Genomic DNA, 21,477 nt, shown 5'->3' with positions numbered 1-21,477 from the left:
TAGTACATGTTAGTAGTGCTCAGTTTACAGATCTGAACAAAAAATTTGAAAATCTTATAGTTGGGTCGTTTGTTGGGAAAAGGTTGAACTACAACTTTGTAAAGGATGTAGTCACGCGCACTTGAAGAACAAAGAACTTTATGATGAAACCATATAGAGATCAATGTTTACCTTTAAGTTTCAGAATGATGATGAGAGGAAGGCAATTTTTGATCTTGGATCTTTCCACATTGCGAGCCAACCATTTGTAGTGAGGTCGTGGATGCTTTTTGTTGAGGCAGAAACCCGTGAACTTAAAACAATACCTATATGGGTAGTTGTTAAAGGTCTACCAATGGAAATGTGGAATAAAAAAGGTTTTAGCCAAGTTGGAAGTGCCATTGGAGTTCTAATGTTCACTGATTGATTAACTGAGAATATGTCTCGTACATCTTACGCAAGCTGTGTGTAGAGAGATAGATGCAAAGTGCTCTTACCCAGCTGATATACTAGTGATTTTGGATCAGAAGAGAGTATACAAAGTATCTTTTGAGTACAATTGGAAGCCATAGAGATGTATAGGCTGTGAAGTCTTTGGCCACTCTGATCAAAGCTGTCCTAAGTGGTAATAAGGTTTGGCTACAGAAACCTAAAACTACAAGTACAAATGTGGATGATAAACGAATAGAGGAACCACAAGCAGATCAAAAGTTGAAAGGAAAGGTAGCAGACGCTGAGGTGCAAGAAATACATAAGATTGATGAAGATGGGTTGGAGACACCTAATAAGAAACATCGATGTATAAGGCAGACCTTGAATGGAGAAGGAACCTCGAGGGGAACTGAGGCAATGGAAGAAAAAACTGATGGAGAGAAAGAAACACGATATAAAAAGCAGGGGAGTAAAGAGAAAGAGGGACAAATAGAAGGAGATAAACACCAAGAAGTGGTTCATGATGAGAACACAAATGAGAAATTAACAGTGCAAAGGGTGGGAAATGAGAAACAAGATGATAAAGTTGCAGAGAAGGAACTGACTAGAAATAGCCAAGGAAAAACATTGGGGGTAGAAGCGAGAAAAGTACAGGTATCAAGCAATGGGGACAACCATTTCAAACATCTCTCTGACAATAGTGCCACAAGTAGGATACAGAGAAAGGAAGTGGGTTAAGTTCTGAAACAGGTGGAACAAACATCACAGAGTACTAGCGGTAAAGAAGGGGCTAAGCCTAGCCTTTTGGTGTAAATGATGATAAATCTATCATGTTGGAATGTGTGTGAGTTCAATCAAGCTTTTAAGCAAGTTGAAGTTAGAGAAATGATAAAGAAGTATGAAATAAGTATAATGGGACTTGTCGAGACTAGAGTAAAGCAGAAGAATCAAGATAGATTTTTCAACAAGACATTCTCAGAGTGGAGAATGGAAGGGAATAGCAATGGAACTGAAATGGGGAACATTTGGTTCTGCTAAAATCCGCGAGAGTGTGGGGCAAAACTGATGGATAAAGACTCACAACAGATTACGATGGAAGTAGAAACTATATCAGGTGAGGAGATCGTAGTATCAGTTGTGTATGGCAGTATTGATATGAGTACAAGATGGAAACTAAGGAGAAGCATCGTAGATTTATCATGTGTTATACAGAAGCCATGGGTTATTATGGGAGACTTTAACTCAATCTTAAGTGCACAGGAGAAGGTAGGGGGATTAGAGGTGCAACCTTACCACTTGTCAAACTTTCTAGATTGCATCAATGTTGCTGGAATAGTCGATATAAGGTTCAAAGGAAACCTACTTACATGGAGTAATAAGCAAGAGGAGAGAGTACGCTGCAAGTTGGATAGAGTTATGGCTAATGCAGAGTGGATAAGAGCCTATGGGGATCATGAGGCTGAATTTATGAATCCAGGAGCAATCTCGGACCATTCTGCCATGATTGTTACCTCTATGACTCAAAGGAACCAAAAAAAGAAAGCATTAAAGTTCTTTAAGTTTTGGTATACAGAGAAAGATTTTATGAGAACAGTAGAGGAGGCGTGGAAGAGTGAAGTAGTTGTCAACCCTATGTTTGTATTCATGAAAAAGCTAAAGATAACTAAGGTATCACTAATACAGTGGAATAGGAAACGGGTGGGTAATGTGGTTGATAGAGTGAAAGAAACAAAGCAAGACATGGATTTGATACAAACTAAGTTACAAGGACAGCCTATGGATCGTATCCTCATCAGAAAAGAGAGAGAAGCAATCAGAACACATGTGAAAGCAGTTGAGACAGAGGAGGATTTGTTTAGGCAGAAATCAAGGGATCAAGAGATTGGCTCGGGAGATGATAACACGAAGTACTTCTTCAAATCCATGCAAGCACGAAGAGTAATGAATAAGATATCTTGCTTACAAGATGAAGATGGGAATATCATTCAAGATGTTAACGAAATCAGTAATGAATGTGTAGCATTTTACAAAGCTCTGTACAGCCCTACAAACATGTCGGCAGTAAATTTTTTAAAGTTTCAGGAGATGGAACCGCGCGAATAGCTGGATGCAAGAGAATCTGAAAGATTGGAGAGAGAGGTAACGAGGGATGAGATTATAGAAGCTCTAGCTAATGTTGGAAATGATAAATCCCCGGGTAGTGATGGATTCTCATCATTCTTTTACATTGCGCATGGAGAATCATTGGGGAAGACTTCATAAGAGCAGCACAGAACTTCTTTCGATCCAATCAGATGTTGCATGAGGTAAACTCCACATGTATTACTCTTATTCCAAAGATTCAAGTGCCTACTTCTTTAGGGGACTATAGGCTTATTGCATGTTGTGGTGTAATGTATAAATGCATAACTAAGGTCATGACTAGCAGGATGAAAGACTTGATGCCTAGAATTGTCAATCCCAATCAGTCTGCTTTTATAACGGGAAGGAGTATACATGACAATATTCTTCTGTCACATGAACTCATGCACAATTATCATCGAGATCACCTGCCACCTAGATGTGCTATAAAAGTAGACTTGAAAAATGCCTATGACTTAGTGAGGTTGGAAGTAGTGGAATTTGCTATGAGAAAAGTGGGTATTCCAGGAAGATTCATTGCATAGGTTAATTCTTGTGTACAAACAATATCTTATTCTATCATGATTAACAGGTCAACTTGTGGTTATTTTAGAGGAAGCAGAGGGATCAGACAAGGTGACCCCATTTCACCTTATCTGTTTGTACTAGTCATGGACCTTTTCTCTGACATTATGCTCCATTGTGTAAGGATGGGCTAATACAGATTACATAACAAGTGTGTAGATCCTGTTATTACTCACTTGTTATTTGCAGATGACTTGATGGCATTTATGCATGGAGATGTTCAGACTGCTACTAAGCTCAAACAGAACCTGGAAGATTTCAGATTGAGTTCAAGATTGGAGGCCAATATACAGAAGAGTAGAATTTTCTTTGCAAGGGTGGATGATAGAACAAGCTCTGAGATAGAGCAAGTTTTACAGTTTGCAAGAGGTGTGTTGCCAGTGAGGCATCTGGGCTTGCTTTTGATACAACACGATTAAGATCGGCTGATTGCTGTCCTTTGATTTTGAAAGTTAGAAAAAGAATTTAGAGTTGGAAAGGAAAGATATTGTCTTATGCAGGAAGACTACAGTTAATTAAAGTTGTGTTAAATAGTTTGAGTGTTTATTAGGTGGCATCATTCACTATACCACAGAAAACAATCGATGACAATAACAGATTATGCCGAAACTTCTTGTGGACAGTCCCAGATTGTACTCAGTCACATGCTTTGATTGGATGGGAAAATATATGCTTTCCTTATGAAGAAGGTGGGTTAGGAATCAGAAATATGGGAAAAGTTAATCAAGCGGCAACTATGAAGCACATATGGAAAATTATATCAATGGCAGATAATCTATGGGTTACTTGGTTACAAAGGTATTTGATCAGAGACAGAAACTTCTAGCTATTAAAGATTTCAAATGATTGTTGCTGGAGCTGGAGGAATATACTTAAAGCAAGGGAGGAGGTTGTAGACTTAGTGACTCATCAAATAAGGAATGGGACAAAGACCAGTTTCTGGAATGAGCTATGGTATTTTTCAAGAATTTTACGCGGAAAGTTTCCACAAGCTCTTCTGTATGACAGCATATGCCACGTGGATAACAAGGTTTCAGATTTCATTGTAGACGGCAAATGGAGAGTTCCTCAGCGTATAATGGTACATCTATCTGATTTTATCGAGGAGATTGAAGGGGTAGAAATAATGGGTTAGGAGGACAAGATAGTTTGGAAGGCATCAGCACATGGTGAGTACTACATGAGAGAAACGTATGAAGCACTTAGAGGAATAAATCAAACTGTACAATGGAGCAAACTTGTCTGTTCTTAGGTAGAATACCTCGACACTCTTTCATTAGTTGGATGGCTTTGAGTGGAGGGCTTAAAACGCTGCAAAAATTAAAAAAGTGGAAGAAAGTAGCAACTGATGATTGTGTTTTGTGTTGGCGGGAAACGGGAACTGTAGATCATCTCTTCCATTCTTGTATAGTGGCACAAATGGTTTAGAGTAAATTGTTACAAAAGATGGGCTTTAACAGGCCCATGCTCAATGGCAAGACGAAGCTCAATGGACTGAGGAACACCACGAGGCAAAGGATGTATCCAAGATAGTTGAAGACTCACCTGGAATGCGTTTGTGTATTGGATCTGGAAATCGCGAAATGACAGGATCTTTCAAAATAAGCAGGCTAACACAAATTATTTAGTAAACTCGGTTATTAAAGATGCAAGAAGAAGACTTTTGGCTCTGAACATTAGAATGGAACAAGGACCAGAGGCATAAAACTTCATGGAAATCTAGAACATAGAAGTGGAAGTAAAGCAGAAAATAGAGAAAGAGATATATAACATGAATACTGACGGAACCTTGCAAGGAACAGAGGGAGGATGGGCAGCAGTTATACAAAATGATAGAGGAGAAGTGGTGGAAGTAAGTAAAGGCAAGTCAAATATGATAACTATAGCTTTGATTGAGTTACATGTTGTTGAGCAAGGACTGATGATGGCAATAAGACAAGGAGTAAAGAAGATTGCGATACAAACAGACGCAAAAACTATTGTTGCGTGGCTGAAGATGATGAGCAAGTATCCATGGGCAGCATAAAAGACCATCAAGAGCATCAGAGATATGGAAGCAAAGATGGAGCATTACAATATTAGCCATGTGTACAGAGAAAGCAATAAATTAGCAGATGCATTGGCTAGTAATATTCTTGATGTAAGCTATAAAGACTTAGTGCCTAGTTCTTTCTCAGAAGATGTAAAGAGAATAATCTATGATGATGCTAGGGGTAAGCAATATATAAGGATGTAACAAGTTTTTTTCATTTATGAAAAGGGGTAGGGGACCTCTCTAAAAACCTCGCTTACCAACCAAAAAACAAAAAGGGGACAAAATTTGTTCCCTTCTTTTGAGTTAACTGACTTTTGTCCACCCAATTGTGCTTTAGTTGTAATAAGAATTGTAGTGAATCTCCCATGCATGCTGCTGCTACGTACGACAAAAATAGTGGGTTCATTTGTACTACCTTTCTCTGTGTTGCTTTTTTATCCTTCCATCATATTCAAAACCATCTCTACTGCAGTTTCCCATTGGGTTCCTTTGTACTGCCTTTGTACTGACAGAAATATTAGATTCTTATCTATTTTTGCAGGAGAAGCTGAAAAATAAGGTAGAGGAGGGGTTTTGGCAACGGAAGGAAAGAATGACATTGTGAACTCTAGAGCCTAGTGGTCTAGTCAGGGCAGGTGGACAATATACCACTCCAACTATGTACTTCAATCTTCCTAATAAAATATCAAAGAAGTATCACGAGGATTTGGAAGCGAAGTTGAAAGAGAAAGAAGCTCAAAATGAGAAGTTGAAAAATTTGGTGCTACATGTGCTTAAAGAACAAGGTGTGACTAATTCACCAGCGACGACATAATTATTGAGTGAGTTGCTCAAGCAAGGACTAAAACTCATCAACTCGCTATAAAATGTGGAATCCAATAGTGCCAAAAGTGATAATAGGTAGTAGGTGATTGCCAAGTCTAAGCAGGTAAGTTTTTTGGATTTTAAATTTGTATTTCTGATTCTCTACACATTTCGAGTGTTCTCTTTAACTAAATTCATATTTAACGTACTAGTTCAACTCTTTAAAAGATTTTCGAGGGCCGCTGGATCCAGCTTTTAAATTATTAGTGAACACGTGAGTTTAGTATTTATTTATTGTATATTTCATTATTAATTTGATTCTATCTTGAAAATAATGAGAATGAAACAAATGCATTTTCAGTGCGATCAAGACATCAAATATGTCCAAAGGAAAGAGAAAGATGAATCCAAATCCAAATTTGAACTATGTGATAGTAAGCTTAGTTTCTTTGGAATACAATACAAAGTATCTTCCAATTTGTGTATATGTGTTAATACAAGTATTAATTATGTGTTGTATGCGGATATTATGTATTGCTCTTTATGCGAGATTTAGTGGAAGATCCTAGTCCACCATTCAAAAAGAAGGTGGCTGTAAAGTAGCATTTTTTTTCATATAGTGTTAGCTAGCATATAAATTGGTGTATGTGTAAATATGGTAGGCAATGCATTGCCTGCATTATTCATTTTCATAATATTTATAATATATTTTTAGTCGAACAGGTATTGGAGTTCTCTAGCAAGAAGAGTTACACCATTTTTTTTTTTGGTTGGCAAGCGGGGTTTTTTAATTAAGAGGTCCCCTACCCCTTCCTCATAGAGGATAAAAAAGGCTGAATTATTACAATCTTAGATACTGTTTACCACTAGCATCTTCAAAAATAATTTTCTTTACATCCTCAGTAAAAGAACTAGGTATTAATTCTACATAGCTAATTGTTGGAATATTACTTGCCAATGCATCTGCAAGTTTGTTAGTTTCTCGGTACACATGAGTAATAGTGAATGATTCTAGTTCCTCTCTCATCTGGGTAATGTTCCTCATCATCTGCTCTGCTTGCCATGGGTATTGCGTCGTAGCTTTGAAGAAAGCTATAACATTTGCTGAGTCCGTCTGTACTCTGATCTTCCTGATGCCCTTCGAAATAGCCATTTTCAGCCCTTGTTCGACCCCTTGCAGCTCTATTAAAGCTATAGTCTGCTTGTTGGACCTCCCTTTACTAGCTACTGTTACTTGCCCAGCTCATTTCTAATGACTGCGGCCCATCCAGCTAAAGGCCCCTGTAGCGTACCGTCCGTGTTTAAGTTTTGGATTCCCTCGTCTGCTCTGTGCCAGCTATAGTACTTCGTCTTCTTCATATTTGAACTCACATCCATGTTCCACCTTTCTCTGAACTGCTACATCTCAGGGACATCATCCATCTTTATATCCATTACTTGTAGCTTCGTTCTGACATCACTAAGAATTCTACACGCCACCTGAGCTGTTAGTGTCTGCTTATTCTCAAAGATCTTTTCATTTCGCGATCTCCATATCTAGTAGATGTACCTATTCCATACTAATCTAATTGCATCTTGTTTCGGCCCTTTCCCCACTGTCTTCCTCTGTACCCATTCAGTTTCTGCTTGCCATGTATTTGCCTATGCTCTGTTGTATCCCATTTTCTCTAGCATCATCTGCCAAACTTCCTTTGAGTAATCACAGCCATGAAAAAGATGTTCTGACGTCTCCACCTCTTTCCAACACAATGTACATGTATCATTAGTGACTTTCTTCCATTCCTTCATCTTCTCAAGTGTTTTGAGTCCCCCGTTGATCGCCATCCAGCTGATAAAGGAATGTCTCGGGATCCGATTTGAGAACCAGATCAGCTGATGCCATGGCACTAGTTGTTTTATCCCTCTCAATCCTTCATAGGTGTCTCTCAAGCTATAGTCTCCATTAATAGATGCGGTCCATACCAACCTATCTCTTCTCACCATTATTTCAGTTTCATAATCAATTTGCTCCACTATCTCTCTTATGTGAACTTTTATACGATCTGGGAAGTGCCATTCTCCTTGTACAATGAATTCAGCAACCTTAGCATTAATGTGACATGTGGAATCATACTTAAAAACTTACGGGAACTTATCTTTCAAAATTCCACTCGGGTGCCAGGGATCTAGCTAGAAACTTGTGTTGCTTTTGTCTCCTATTTGATGCATAGCCACTTCCGCTGCTTCCTTTCTCTCCTTTAAAAGGTTTCGCCAGCTCCAAGAACAGTCGTTTGGTATGTTGAGCTGCCAGAAGTTCCTACCTTTGATCAAGTTCCTGTGTACCCAGTCCACCCATAGTGTATCTACCTTTGTTACTACTTTCCAGATGTGCTTCATGGTGGCTGCTTGATTCACCTTTGCCAAATTCCTCAAACCCAGCCCTCCCTCCTCATATGGGTAGCACAAATCCTCCCATCCAATCATAGCATGTGATTGATGACAGTCAGGCCCTGTCCATAAAAAATTCCTACACAACCTATTAATGTCTACAATGATCTTCTGCGGCATAATAAACAATGCAATCCAGTAAACACTCAGGTTGTTAAGAACTGCTTTAACCAACTGCAACCTCCCCGCATATGACAAAGCCTTTCCCTTCCAGCTTTGTATCCTGTTTGTAACCTTTGTGAGTAAAGGACTACAATCCGATGATCTCAATCTTGTCGTAATTAAGGGGAGTCCCAAATATTTCACGGGCAACTCTCCTATTGGGAATTGCAATATCCCCTCAATCTCTGTACAAGTATTGTCATCTACTCCGGCAAAATATATCTGACTTTTTTGAACGTTCACTTCTAATCCAGTGCAAGCTTTGAATGTATTCAGGTTCTCTTTGAGCTTTGTGGCTGTTTGAACATCCCCCCGCATGAAGGCCATCAAGTCATCTGCAAAGGACAAATGAGTTATAACTGGATTTTTGCATTTGTGATGAAGTTTATACTCATTTGTTGTTACAGTGTAGTGCATGATTTCCGAGAACAGATCCATCACTAGGACAAATAAGTATGGGGACATAGGATCTCCTTTGCCGTATTCCTCGCTTTCCCTTGAAATACCCGTATGGTGCCCCATTGATCATGATTGAGTAATGGGCTGATTCCACACACACTTTAACCCACTCGATGAATCTTCTAGGCATGCCAACTCTCTCCATAGCGAATTCAATCGCTTCCCATCTCATGGAATCAAAGGCCTTTTTAATGTCCACTTTGGCTGCACATCTTGGTGGTTCTGCATCCCTATGATAGTTATGCATGAGTTCATGGGACAACAGGATGTTGTCTTGGATGCTCCTTCCTGTAATGAAAGCAGACTGATTCTTGTTTATCACCTTCGGCATTATCTGCTTCAATCTTCTTGTCATCACTTTTGCAATACACTTGTATACCACTCCACAACACACTATTGGTCTATACTCCCCCAGATTGGATGGACTATGTACTTTTGGTATAAGTGTGCAGCAAGTAGCATTGACTTCTTGAAGGAGCTGACCTGAAGTAAAGAAATTCAGTATTGCCTTTATGAAGTCTTCCCCGATAAGTCTCCATGTACACTTGAAAAAGAAAGATGAAAAATCCATCTCTTCCCGGAGCTTTTTCATTCCCAATGTCTGCCAAAGCTTCTATTATCTCATCTCTTGTGAGCTGCCTTTGTAAATCGTCATGGTCTCCGTTATCTATGGTCTGCCTTGGCCCAATCTCTTGAAACACTGCTAGATTAATCTCTGACATCTGATGTGGACTGTACAACTCCTTGTAATATCGCACACATTCATCTCCAATGTCGTTAAAATCTTGCATGATATGGCCGTCTCTGTTTACCAAGCAAGTAATCTTGTTTACCACTCTTCTAGCTTGCACCGATCTGAAGAAATAGGTAATATTGTTGTCGCGCACACTGATTATTTGATCGCACGACTTCTGTTTGTGAAATCCCTCCTCTGTTACTGCTGCTCGGACATAGTGTTTAAGTGCTTCTTTTTCTTTTGTAATCAATTCTCTGTTCTGAGGCTATAGTTGCAATTCTGTTTGGATTCCATCCAGCTCTTTCTTCTTTTCTTTAACTCTATCTATAATATTCCCTACTCTCTCTCGATTCCACACTATACGAACCCCCTTCGTTACCTTCAGCTTCTTCATAAAAACATACATTGGGTTGCCCACTACTGGGCTTCTCCACGCCTCTTCCACTATTCTCATAAATCCCTCTTCTTTGTGCCAGAAGTTAAAAAATTTAAAAGCTCTTCTCTTTTGATTTCTCTGTTTCATAGAAGTTACTATCATGGAAGAGTGGTCGGAGATGGCACCTGGGTTTAAGAACTCAGCCTCATGATCTTCAAACTCGTCTATCCACTCTGCATTCGCCATAACTTTGTCAAGTTTGCAACTTATTCTCTCCATTTGCTTGTTACTCCATGTTAGTTGATTCCCCTTGTACTTGATATCCACTAGTCCAGCTGATGTTACACAGTTCAAGAAATCTGTAAAATGTTCTGGTCTGACTTCTATACCTCCTTTCTTCTCTTGTGGACTCAAAATGGCGTTAAAATCCCCCATTACTAACCATGGCTTTTGTATAATGCAAGATAAGTCTATTAAAGCCCTCCATAGGTGTCTTCTTTCATTCATATCCACACTTGTGTAGACTATGGTGATCACAAACTCTTCCCCTGATATAGTGGTCACTCCCATCGTTATGTGTTGATCATCTTTTCTCAATAAGGTTGCTGTGCTTACTCTAGGATCCCAACAAAACCACACTCTTCCCAATTCATTATGTGCATAGTTATCCTCCATAGCCCACTGATTGAACGTTTTGTTAAACACTCGATCTCATTTTTCTTCCTTCACTCTTGTTTCCACTACGCCCATGATGCTCAGATTATATTTCCTTACCATATCCTTCACTTCTACTTGTTTGAAATTCATGTTGAATCCCCTCATGTTCCAGCAGCCGAGGTGTGTACTCATTTACTCGAGTTTGAATGCTTAAAGTGACCGTACTTGGCTGTCACTATGTTGTGTCTCCCCCTTGAGTGGCATTTTTTGTGGTTCCGCTCCCCTTGTTTACTTTTGCTGTGTGTGATCCTCTAGCGGCATTATTTCCCTATTCAATTGGCAGCTCTGTTTCCCCTCCTTCTAATTGTTCGGTTTGCTTTGTCTCCATAGTTTTTTTCCCCTTTTCTAGTACTTCACTCTGTTGCATACCCTGTCCCTTCTCATACTCTGCTCCTTCTGCCCTCTTCTTCTCTGAATAAGAACATTCTTTTTCTATTCGATCACCACTAACTGCCTATCTCTCTGTAGCCTTAGGGTCCATTAATTTCTTTGGCTGACGCTTGTGGTTTGTTAGTATCCCTCTATACCTTTGCTCTTTCATTCCCTTCCGTCCTTAATTCCTTGCTGTCATTCCCTCTCTTAACTGATTGTGTCACGTCTGTCATGCTACTTTCCCCTTGGAGGTTCCTAGCCTTACATCGATGCTTCTTGGTTGGAGATTCCCAGCCGTCTTCATCATTTAGTACTGCATACACTTCCTGAACTATCTTTTCTGAATTTGCCTCCTGTGTTTGATCTTTTTCTGGTTGTGTTTGGTGTTGCCCTTTATCTTTATTCTCTTCTTCCTTTGTACCACTTACTTCCTTCTTGAGCCACACTTTATTTGTAGCCTCTGTTCCCATCGGTTCCTTTTTTGGGCATCATTGATCAGAGTATCCGAAGGTTTAACAGCTCGCACACCTCGGCGGCTTCCAATTGTATTCAAAAGTTACTTTATATGCTCTCCTTTGATCAAGTATCACTGGGATGTGATCTAGGTACGGGCATTCAGTGTCGATCTCTACGCAAACTCTCGCATAGTTAGTGCATGTCATATTCTCTGTTAGTTTATCTGTGAACATTGGGATGCCCACAGCACTCCCCACTTGGCTGAAGCCGTCTTTGTTCCACATCTCCATTGGCAATCCTTTTACAATCATCCAAATTGGTATGGTTTTCAGTTCCCTCGATTCTGCTTCGACAAAGGTTCTCCACGGCCTAACTACAAACAATTGGCTGGCAATATGGAAAGATCCAACATCCAATACCATCTGTTTATCTTCTTCCTTCTCAAACTTGTATGTAAACATGGCATCCCCATATGGTTTCATTACAAAACTTTTTATCGCCCAAGACTTATTACATCCTTCACAAAGTTGTAGTTTATTCTTCTTCCTACAAAGGATCCAACAACCAAGTTGTCGAATTTTTTGTTGTACTCTGCAAATTGCGTGCTAGTGACGTGAATGACAGGTTTTCCGTTCACTATGGATGGAGGCACGTATGATAGTGCTGCACTTCCAACTGCCTTCTTCCTTATGACATCTGCCCATGAACTCTTTCTGATGGGTTCCTTCTCTGTGTTTCCAATCTTGGTCGTGATTCCTTCTGCTTCTACATTCTGAGGCTCTGTACCTTCTATTTCTCCATTCTCAGTCAAGTTGACTCGATTTACTTGAGTTTCCTTTCCGTTAGATTCTTTTATTTGCATGCTTGTTACTTCTCGCTTCTGAGAATTTCGCTCATCCCCTTTGTTGTTAGTCATGATCATGCCCTGTGCATAAGCGGTGCTGCCTTGTATAGGTAGCCGCGATATAAGCACTTCTGTAGTTCCATCTGTTTCCCTCTCACCCTCTGCTCCTTCATTTCGCTTCATTACAGATTCCAGTAACTCCTCCTTGATCTTGCGGCTTTTCAGATCTAGCGCTATCTTTTTCTGACATTTCTCTTGAGTACCAGTAACATTGACATCTTGATTGTCCTTAATGTTCCCTCCTTGCTCGAGTCGTGCAACACTTTCTATTTCTCCCAACTCCTTAGCCTCATCTTGTGGTTTCACTCCCCCACTTTTTTTCCACTCATCATCACAACTGCGTAGGACAATGTCCAGCGCAAGTTCTTTTATTTGTTCCTTTTCTGTTTGTGGTTTTTTCCCGCTAGCAACTTCAGCCTCCGCAAGCTCTGTTCTTTTCCTAAATCTTTCTAGTGAACCAACTCCGTACTTCTTGATGAAGACACAGTTAACAAAGTTCATATGACTCTCCTCACTCGAGGATGAGTCCATGTCCAGATCATCTTCCTCAGCCCGAACTCTAGTTGGTGTGCTAGGGTTTGCTGCCTCTGAAGAACCTAAACCGTGTGTTTTTTGCATGTTTTTTGTGTTTTTTGTGAAAAGACCTAAATACCCCTAAAGCTAAAAATCACCCCTTAGAAGTCCCCATTGTTGGGTTTGGAAGTTAAAAAAACACTTGATTGATTGAATAAGAGTTACACCATTGAAATTGATGAACTTCGCCTTGAATTCATCGACTTTATCCAACAATTTATCTGAGTAGTTAATTTGGGTAAGTGGGCTTCCATATTTTACCTTTATGTATATATACTTTTCTTATCGATTTTTTTTTCTTACTTGTGCAATATACCCTTCTTGATGATTCACTTGCTTTTTTATTTTATATACTAGTCATAGTGACTAGTGGAATGACGATTTTTTTTTTATTTTTTTTAGGCAAGCGGGTTTATTTAGAGGTCCCCTACCCCTTTTCATTAATAAAAGAGCTTAGTACATTCGTTGATAGACTGTTCCTATAGAGTCCTCATATACAATCTTTTTAATATTCTCTGCAAAGGAGCTAGGAACAATATCTACAAACCTATGACTAGGTACATTTTTTGCAAGTGCATCTGCAAGTCTGTTTGTTTCTCTATATACATGAATAATAGAGAAGAACTCTAGCCTATCAATCACTCTTCTAATGTCTTCAATGATCTTGTTAGCCTGCTATGGATGATGCCCTTCATTCCTTAACAGGTGCATGGATCGATTAATAGGTGAATAGATGGTAGCTAGGTTTTTTGGTGTTGGAAGTGCGCACAACAAGGTAATATATGGCTAGGATAGTGTTAGCGTCATGTAGTTTTTTTTTTTGTTTGCTTTAATTTATTGTGATTCTTTTGGTATTGGAATGACTTATTTTTTTTGGAGTCAAACTGGATGATAGATACTAGATTTGATCCTTGAAATCAATAGAAGTTAATTATTATTAATTATTATTATTATTTTGATTGGTAAGTGAGGTTTTTTGAGAGGTCCCCTACCCCTTTTCATTAAATGAAATAAAAGAGATCAAGCTTGTTACATTCTGACATATTGCTTACCACTAGCATCTTCATATATAATTTTCTTTACATCCTCAGAAAATGAACTTGGAACTAAATCTATGTAACTAATAGTAGGAATGTTCCTAGCTAGTGCATCTACTAATCTGTTCATTTCCCTATATACATGATTAATTTGAAAGTGCTCGAACTGTTCCTTCAAGTTTTGGATACTCTGGATCATTGCTTCTGCTGCCCAAGGGTGCTTGTTATTCTTGTTCAGAAATGATATTACACTTGTGGAATCAGTTTTTATCTCAATCTTCTTGATGCCCTTTCGCGCTGCCATTCCCAATCCTTGCTGGACTGATTGTAACTATATCAGTGCAATCTCTTGCATACTTGACTTCCCGTGACTTGTAGCTATGACATCTCCTTGATCATTGTGTAATGCTGCTGCCCAACCAGCTTCAGTTCCTTGCAGAGTCCTATCCGTATTAAGGTTCCATATATCAGTTCATGCTCGCACCCATTTGCAATATTCATATTTCCTCTATTTCGCGCCAACCTCTATATTCCACTTATCCATGAAGTTTTGAGCCTCAGGACTTGTCTCCATTCGAATGTTCAACCCCAATAATTTGGTTCTAGTTTCTGATCACTTCATCAACCACTTGGTGTGCATCAACGTGTTTGTTCTGGAAGATGTAATCATTTCTTGCCTTCCAAATCTTATACATGAACGCATTCCACACCAATTTATTTCCATCTTGTTCCCATCCTTTACCTCGTGTTACAGATTTAACCCATTAAATCTCACCTTGCCACGTAACTCACTCTCCCAAATCCCATTTTCTGTAGTAACGAAACCCCATACTGTGCGCGCAAAACTGCAACTGTGAAAGAGATGCTCCTCTGTTTCGATTCCTTGCCAATAGAATACACATGTGTCTGTTGGAACTTTGTTCCATTCCTTCAGTCTCTGTAAAGTCTTTAGTCCCCCCTTTAAAGCCATCCAACTGATAAATGAGTGTCGTGGGATTCTATTTGAGAACCAGACTAACTTACCCCATCGAACTTTTTTGTTTGACACTCCTTAAGCTGTCATAAGTCCCTTTGATACTACTCTCCATGTATTGATGACGCCCAAACCATTTTATCTTCCAGTCCCATAATCTCCACTTGTTGTATCTCCCTTCGAAAGTCAGAAAAGTGTACTAGAATGCACTGTGGAATACTCCATCCTGCCTCCTCTATGAAGTCGGATACCCTGTTATTCACATGACATGTGCTATCATACAATAAGGCCTGAGGAAATTTTGCTCTCAAAATCCCAAACACACACCATGGGTCATTCCAGAAGCTTGTCTCATGCCCATTACCAATTTGATGAATAACTATTTCTGCTGCCTCCTTTCTTACCTTGAGGATATTCCGCCAACTCCACGAACAATCTTGTGGGATCTTTAATAACCAGAAACTTCTATCCTTGATCAAGTTCTTATATACCCACTTCACCCATAGGTTTTCTGCCTTTGTAACAATCTTCCAGATATGTTTCATAGTAGCTGCTTGATTCACCGTGGCTAAGTTTCTAATACCCAAACCACCCTCTTCATAAGGATGGCAGATGTCATCCCACCCTATCAGTCCATGAGACTGAGCACAATCTGGTCCTTTCCATAGGAAATTCCTACACAATCTATTAATATCATCATAGGTCTTCTGGGGTATAGTGAAGGATGCCAGCCAATATACACTCAGATTGTTTAACACTGCCTTAATTAACTGTAGCCTTCCTGATAAGAGAGAAGCTTTCCTTTCTAACTCTGAATTACTTTAGCCACTTTCATAAGTAAAGGACATCAATCAGTCGACCTTAGCCTTGTAGTGATTAAGGGTAAGCCCAAGTATTTCACAGGCAACTTCGCTCTTTCAAACTACAAAATTTGCTCAATTTCCATGCAAAATGGCATCATCCACTCCTGCAAAGAAAATATTGCTCTTTTGTAGATTAACTTCTAGCCCTGAAGACATCTTAAAAACTTGTAGGTTCTGCTTGAGCTGAGTTGCAGACAGTACATATCCATACATAAACGCCATCATATCATCTGCAAAGGACAAGTGTGTAATAATGGGATCTACAAACTTGTAATGTAGTTTGTACTGTCCATGGCTCACACAATGAATCATGATATCATAAAATAAGTCCATGGCGATTACAAAAAGGTAAGGGGATAGAAGTTAATTATTTTGAATGTTGTTTCTTTTTTCGATCCCGAGTGGTTGTTGTTTCCATATCATAAAGCAGGTCAAGGCAATTTTGGTTATGATGTTTTGATAAATGTATGTGGATATTGTTTCTGTCATAAAGCAGGTTAATAGGATTTTAGTTATTACGTATAGGATGCAGGTTGAGAAATGGATATGATCGAATACAAAAATGAGAAAAGGTTTTAAAAAAATATTTTCATTTGTCTCGCTTTTGGAAAAAGTGACATAATATCTTTTAAAAGTGACACAACTAACCACTCTTATATGCGCTTTTTTTTCATACGAGTTACATGGAGTTAATTCCCAAAATGACACAAGAAGTGGGGGGTTTTATGTCACTTTTGGCGTACTTATATCACGCTCTGGTCCAAAAGAGATACAACTAGTATACTTAATGTGTCACTTTTGACGTACTTATGTCTCGCTCTAGTAAAAAAGTGACACAATTAATATACTTAATGTGTCACTTTAGACATACTTATGTCTCCCTCTGGTCCAAAAAGGATACAATTAGTGTCACTTTTGACAAGCCATGTGACACTATTTCTTAAATGTGACACAAGAGGCTATTCTTAAGTGTCATTTTATTAACAAAAAGTGACACATTTAGTAAGGTTTTTGTGTCACTTTTGGTTGAACTTTATGTGTTGGGGGCTCTTAGATCACTTCATAATTAATTTCAAAAGTGACACAAGTGACTTATTATGTCACTTAAAAAGTCACAAAAAAAGCCAACATGCATTAGAATGAATGCAAAACCCATTATTGAATGCATCTACAAGTGAGCTTGCATTAGAATGAATGCAAAACACTTGATTGAAAGCATCTATGTGTGAGCTTGCATTAGAATGAATGCAATACACTTGAGTGATTTAATGAACACATTTACAATAGAGCTTGCATTAGAATGAATGCAGAAAACACTTGATTGAATGCAGGTACGAGTGAGCTTGCATTAGAACCCTCATACCTGCAATAGAATGTCATTTTGTTGGAAAGAAGCTGAGTTTCTCTTATGTTAAGGAGATGGTGGCAAGGACTTGGAGGCTGAAGAATCAGTTCATGATGAAGCCTTATGGAGATAACATGTTTATGTTTCATATAAGTAATGAGGATGATAGGCATACAGTTCTGGATATTGGTTTGTTCCATATTGCCAGTCATCTCTTTGTAGTTAGGCCATGGAAACTCTTTGTTGAATCAGAGACGAGGGAGCTGAAGACAATTCTTATTTGGGTGATTATGAATTTTTTTCCAATGGAGATGTGGACAAAGGAAGGGTTTAGTCAAGTTTCAAATGTTGTTGGTAACCCCCTGTTTACAGATAAACCTATAGAGAATATGTCACAAACATCTTATGCCAGAGTGTGTATTGAGATTAAAACGAATTGTAAGTATCCAGATAGTGTGCCTGTTGTACTTGACCAAAGGAGAGCTTTAGAAGTTAAGTTTAAGTACAATTGGAGGCCTGCAAAATGTTCACACTGCCAAGTGTTTGGGCATACAGACACTACATGTTCTTATAATGTGAAAAAGGAAATTGATCCAAAACAAGATGTGTGGATTCAGAAGAAACAAGTTACTACTGCTGATAAAAAGAATGCGGAAAAGGGTAAGGAAAAGGTAGGGTCTGATGAGAAGAGAGAAACTGAATTGGAGGAGAATGCTAATCTTATACAAGGCCAAGATCAAATAGAGGAGAGTATTAAAAGATCTGATGGGGTACAAGAAGTGATAACTGTTCAAGATGGAGAAAATGAAGGTTGGGAAACACCTTCACGGAGGCATATTGTAAGAGCACGAGAAGAGCATCATATGCAAGTGGGCTCTGAAATCGAAAGGATTAGTGAAGTAAATATGAACAAAGAAAGCACAAGGGCGAGTCCAAATGCGATAAGGTACAGAACTATTCTTGTTAGAACGAATCTAGATGCAAGTGGTTCGGGGAGTAAAGACAAAACTTAGAAGGTGGTGCACATGCACAGGGTACCAAGGTTATAAAAGTGAGTGGCAGTAAAGATTTGGCAAAGGCTGGCCAATTTATACATCCCCATTTATTTAAATGATATAGATTGGGTGTTGGAACATGAGGGGGCTAAATGTGGGATTCAAACAGGTTGAAGTCAGAAAGATGATTAATAAGCATAAACTTAGTCTTATGGGTTTGGTAGAGACAAAAGTTCAGAAAAAAAATATGGATAAAACTGTTAGAAGGTGTTGTGAGGGATGGAATGTGGAGCATAACTATATGTATAGTGATAAAGGCAATATCTGGGTATGTTGGGATACAAACATGTGCAAGGTTAGAGTCATAGAGAGGGAGTTGCTATATATAACGGTGGAGGTAACTCTAACCAGTAGTAAGATGTTCATGGCTACATTTGTATATGCAAGTACTAATTTGGTTACCCGGAGAGAGCTATAGAACAGGTTGACTAATTTTTCATGTGTGTATCATGGGCTATGGGTGGTATTAGGAGATTTCAATTCAGTTTTGAGCTCAGAGGAGAGAGTTAGAGGGAGACCAACCCATCCAATCCATTACACTGATTTCATATAATGTGTTACTATGGCTGGACTCACAGATATGAAATACAAGGGGAATGTATTCACATGGAACAATAGGAGAGGGGCTAGAATTTGGCAAAAGCTTGACAGAGTTCTTGTAAATGCAGAATGGTTTGATGAGTTTGAGGAAGTAGAAGCTGAATTCTTGAATCCGGGTACTATATCAGACCATTCCTCTATGGTAACTTATTCTTCCAAACAAAAGGGTTAGAATAAAAAGTCCTTTAGGTTCTTTAATTTTTGGACTCGAGAGGAGGGGTTTGTGGAAATAGTCTAGCAAGCTTGGATGTGTGAGGTTGTAGGAAATCCTATGTATGTCTTTATGAGAAAACTTAAGATTGTGAAGGGGGCTTTGATTGAATGGAACAGAGAGAGGATTGGGAATGTCAAGACAAGAGCACAAACAAAAAAGGAAGAGATGGATGTTATTCAAACAAAACTGCAAACAAAGCCTTTGAACAGAGACTGGATTGATGAAGAGAGTAAATGTATTAGAGAGTATGTAAAGGCTGTGAAATCAGAAAAAGAGCGTGTGAGGCAAAAGTCACGAGATCAGGTGATTACTGTGGGGGATAATAATACAGAGTACTTTTACAAGTCAGCTAAAGCAAGGAGGGCAGTGAATAAAATAACATGTTTGAGGGATGATCTTGGCAGTGTACAAGAGGATTTGGATGATATAGGGGATGAATGTGGGCAGTTCTACAAGGAACTCTATGCGCCAGAGAATTTGCAAGAACTAGATTTTAGCTGCTTTGATTCTATTCAGCCGGAGAAAATTATCGGTAATGACACAAGGGAATGGTTAGTGGCAGAGATTACTAGAGATGAGGTTATTGAGGCTTTGTCGTGTATAGATAGTGAGAAGTCCCCGGAAATGATGGATTCTCCTCATTGTTCTTCAAGGCTGCCTGGAGAATTGTGGGAAATGATTTTGTTAGGCGGTACAAAATTACTTTAGAGCTTGCAGGATGCTCCGAGAAGTAAATGCTACTTATATATCACTAGTGCCGAAGATACAAACCCCTACAAGTTTGAATGATTATAGGCCTATTGCTTGTTACAATGTGATTTACAAGTGTATCACTAAGATTATGACGCTGAGAATGAAACCTATCATGCATGAGGTGGTGTCGCTTAATCAATCAACTTTTATACCAGGAAGGAGCATATAGGATAATATATTATTGTCTCAGGAATTGCCTCACAATTATCACAAAGATGCTTATCCACCATGGTGTGCGTCTAAGATTGATCTGAAAAAAGGCATATGACTCAGTGAGATGGGAAATTGTCGTCTTCACGCTTAGAAGGATTGGAATGCCAGAGAAATTTATAGGCTGGGTGAAAGAATGTATTTGAAATGCTTCTTTTTCTATTATGGTGAATGGGACTCCGTATGAGTATTTTAAGGGGAATAAAGGAATAAGGCAGGGGGGCCCTATATCACCTTACCTGTTTGTTTTGGTAATGGAATTGTTTTATGACCTTATGAAGCAGGCTGCTATAAGGGGAGAATTTAAACTGCATTATAAGTTTAAGGAGCCTGTTATAACACATCTTTCATTTGCTTATGACCTTATTGCATTTATGAATGGGGATGCTGCTACGGTTAGAAGCCTAGTAAATTCTCTGGGGAAATTTAGAGGTTGTTCAGGACTTGAAGTGAATGTGGGCAAGAGTCAGCTTTTTTTGGCAGGAATGAGTGAGGAGGTGAGTGAAGAAGTTAAGGGAGTATTACAGTATCCAGTTGGTACATTACCTATTAAGTATCTCGGGCTACCACTTATAACAATGAAGATTTCAAATTCTGATTGCTTACTGATAACCCGTAAAAACTAATTTCGATTACTCTAACTTTATTCTTACGATATCAAGCATTTATTTCCTACTCTCACATATATATTCATACAATATATAGAGTACGAAATCGTTCCACTCTTAACTCTCAAGACTTAAACAAATTCAATTGAACAACCACAAGGAACAATGGTGAGAGTAATGAGATGTGAAATTTCTATTCTAAATAACAACTACTCGAACAAGCAATCATCCTCACATGGCTTCCTTAACCTCCTATAATACTACCATTCCCAACAGAACAACAATAATAACAAGTCATAATTTAATAACTAATTTAAACTTTATAAATCTAATTTTAACAATAGTCTAAGAATCAAAATGAAGACAACCTAATTTATGAATTTAAAACAACTAAAACTAAATAAGAATTTAATCAATAGCTAAATTGAAATGAAAACTAATACTTTATTATAAAACTAATAGTGATTCTAAATAATAAACTACTTTGTTCTAACACTAATTAATTGAAGGTAAAAACTAGATCTAAAACAAGCTAATCTAACTAATTAATGGAGTCTAACCTAATTTTGTCGTCTAGATCAAGGTTATCTTAAGAGTTAAGTCTTCTCCATACAAATAAAGGAGACCAGATTCACTTTTTCATACATGGGCTGAGGAGCCATGTTTTGGGCCGGAAAATCG

General features: G+C 38.6%; 6 protein-coding genes across 6 annotated transcripts; 3 read left to right on the top strand and 3 right to left on the bottom strand.

Annotated features, from left to right (window-relative positions):
• Positions 1–1,503: 1,503 nt before the first annotated feature.
• Positions 1,504–2,514, top strand: LOC147498135 (uncharacterized). The gene has a single exon (XM_086563144.1). It carries the CDS (start codon positions 1,504–1,506, stop codon positions 2,512–2,514), a length of 1,011 nt encoding a protein of 336 aa, XP_086419270.1.
• A 314-nt stretch (positions 2,515–2,828) lies between these two features.
• On the top strand, positions 2,829–4,745 carry LOC147498134 (uncharacterized). The gene is made up of 5 exons (XM_086563143.1): positions 2,829–3,051; positions 3,125–3,190; positions 3,307–3,497; positions 3,668–3,898; positions 4,578–4,745. Exons 1-5 carry the CDS (start codon positions 2,829–2,831, stop codon positions 4,743–4,745), a joined length of 879 nt encoding a protein of 292 aa, XP_086419269.1.
• Positions 4,746–10,005: 5,260 nt separating this feature from the next.
• On the bottom strand, positions 10,006–10,686 carry LOC147498133 (uncharacterized). Its single transcript, XM_086563142.1, has one exon. The coding sequence runs from the start codon at positions 10,684–10,686 to the stop codon at positions 10,006–10,008; it is 681 nt and encodes a 226-aa protein (XP_086419268.1).
• A 1,031-nt stretch (positions 10,687–11,717) lies between these two features.
• LOC147498132 (uncharacterized) lies at positions 11,718–12,143 on the bottom strand. The gene has a single exon (XM_086563141.1). It carries the CDS (start codon positions 12,141–12,143, stop codon positions 11,718–11,720), a length of 426 nt encoding a protein of 141 aa, XP_086419267.1.
• A 3,109-nt stretch (positions 12,144–15,252) lies between these two features.
• Positions 15,253–15,693, bottom strand: LOC147498131 (uncharacterized). The gene has a single exon (XM_086563140.1). It carries the CDS (start codon positions 15,691–15,693, stop codon positions 15,253–15,255), a length of 441 nt encoding a protein of 146 aa, XP_086419266.1.
• A 3,280-nt stretch (positions 15,694–18,973) lies between these two features.
• LOC147498130 (uncharacterized) lies at positions 18,974–19,933 on the top strand. Its single transcript, XM_086563139.1, has 2 exons — positions 18,974–19,153; positions 19,310–19,933. Exons 1-2 carry the CDS (start codon positions 18,974–18,976, stop codon positions 19,931–19,933), a joined length of 804 nt encoding a protein of 267 aa, XP_086419265.1.
• Positions 19,934–21,477: the final 1,544 nt, after the last annotated feature.

The sequence above is a fragment of the Coptis chinensis genome, chromosome 5 (assembly GCF_015680905.1).
Source record: "Coptis chinensis isolate HL-2020 chromosome 5, ASM1568090v1, whole genome shotgun sequence".
Taxonomy (NCBI): domain Eukaryota; kingdom Viridiplantae; phylum Streptophyta; class Magnoliopsida; order Ranunculales; family Ranunculaceae; genus Coptis; species Coptis chinensis.
The sequence above is the reverse complement of the archived record's forward strand: the minus strand, read 5'-3'. Positions and strand labels throughout refer to the sequence as shown.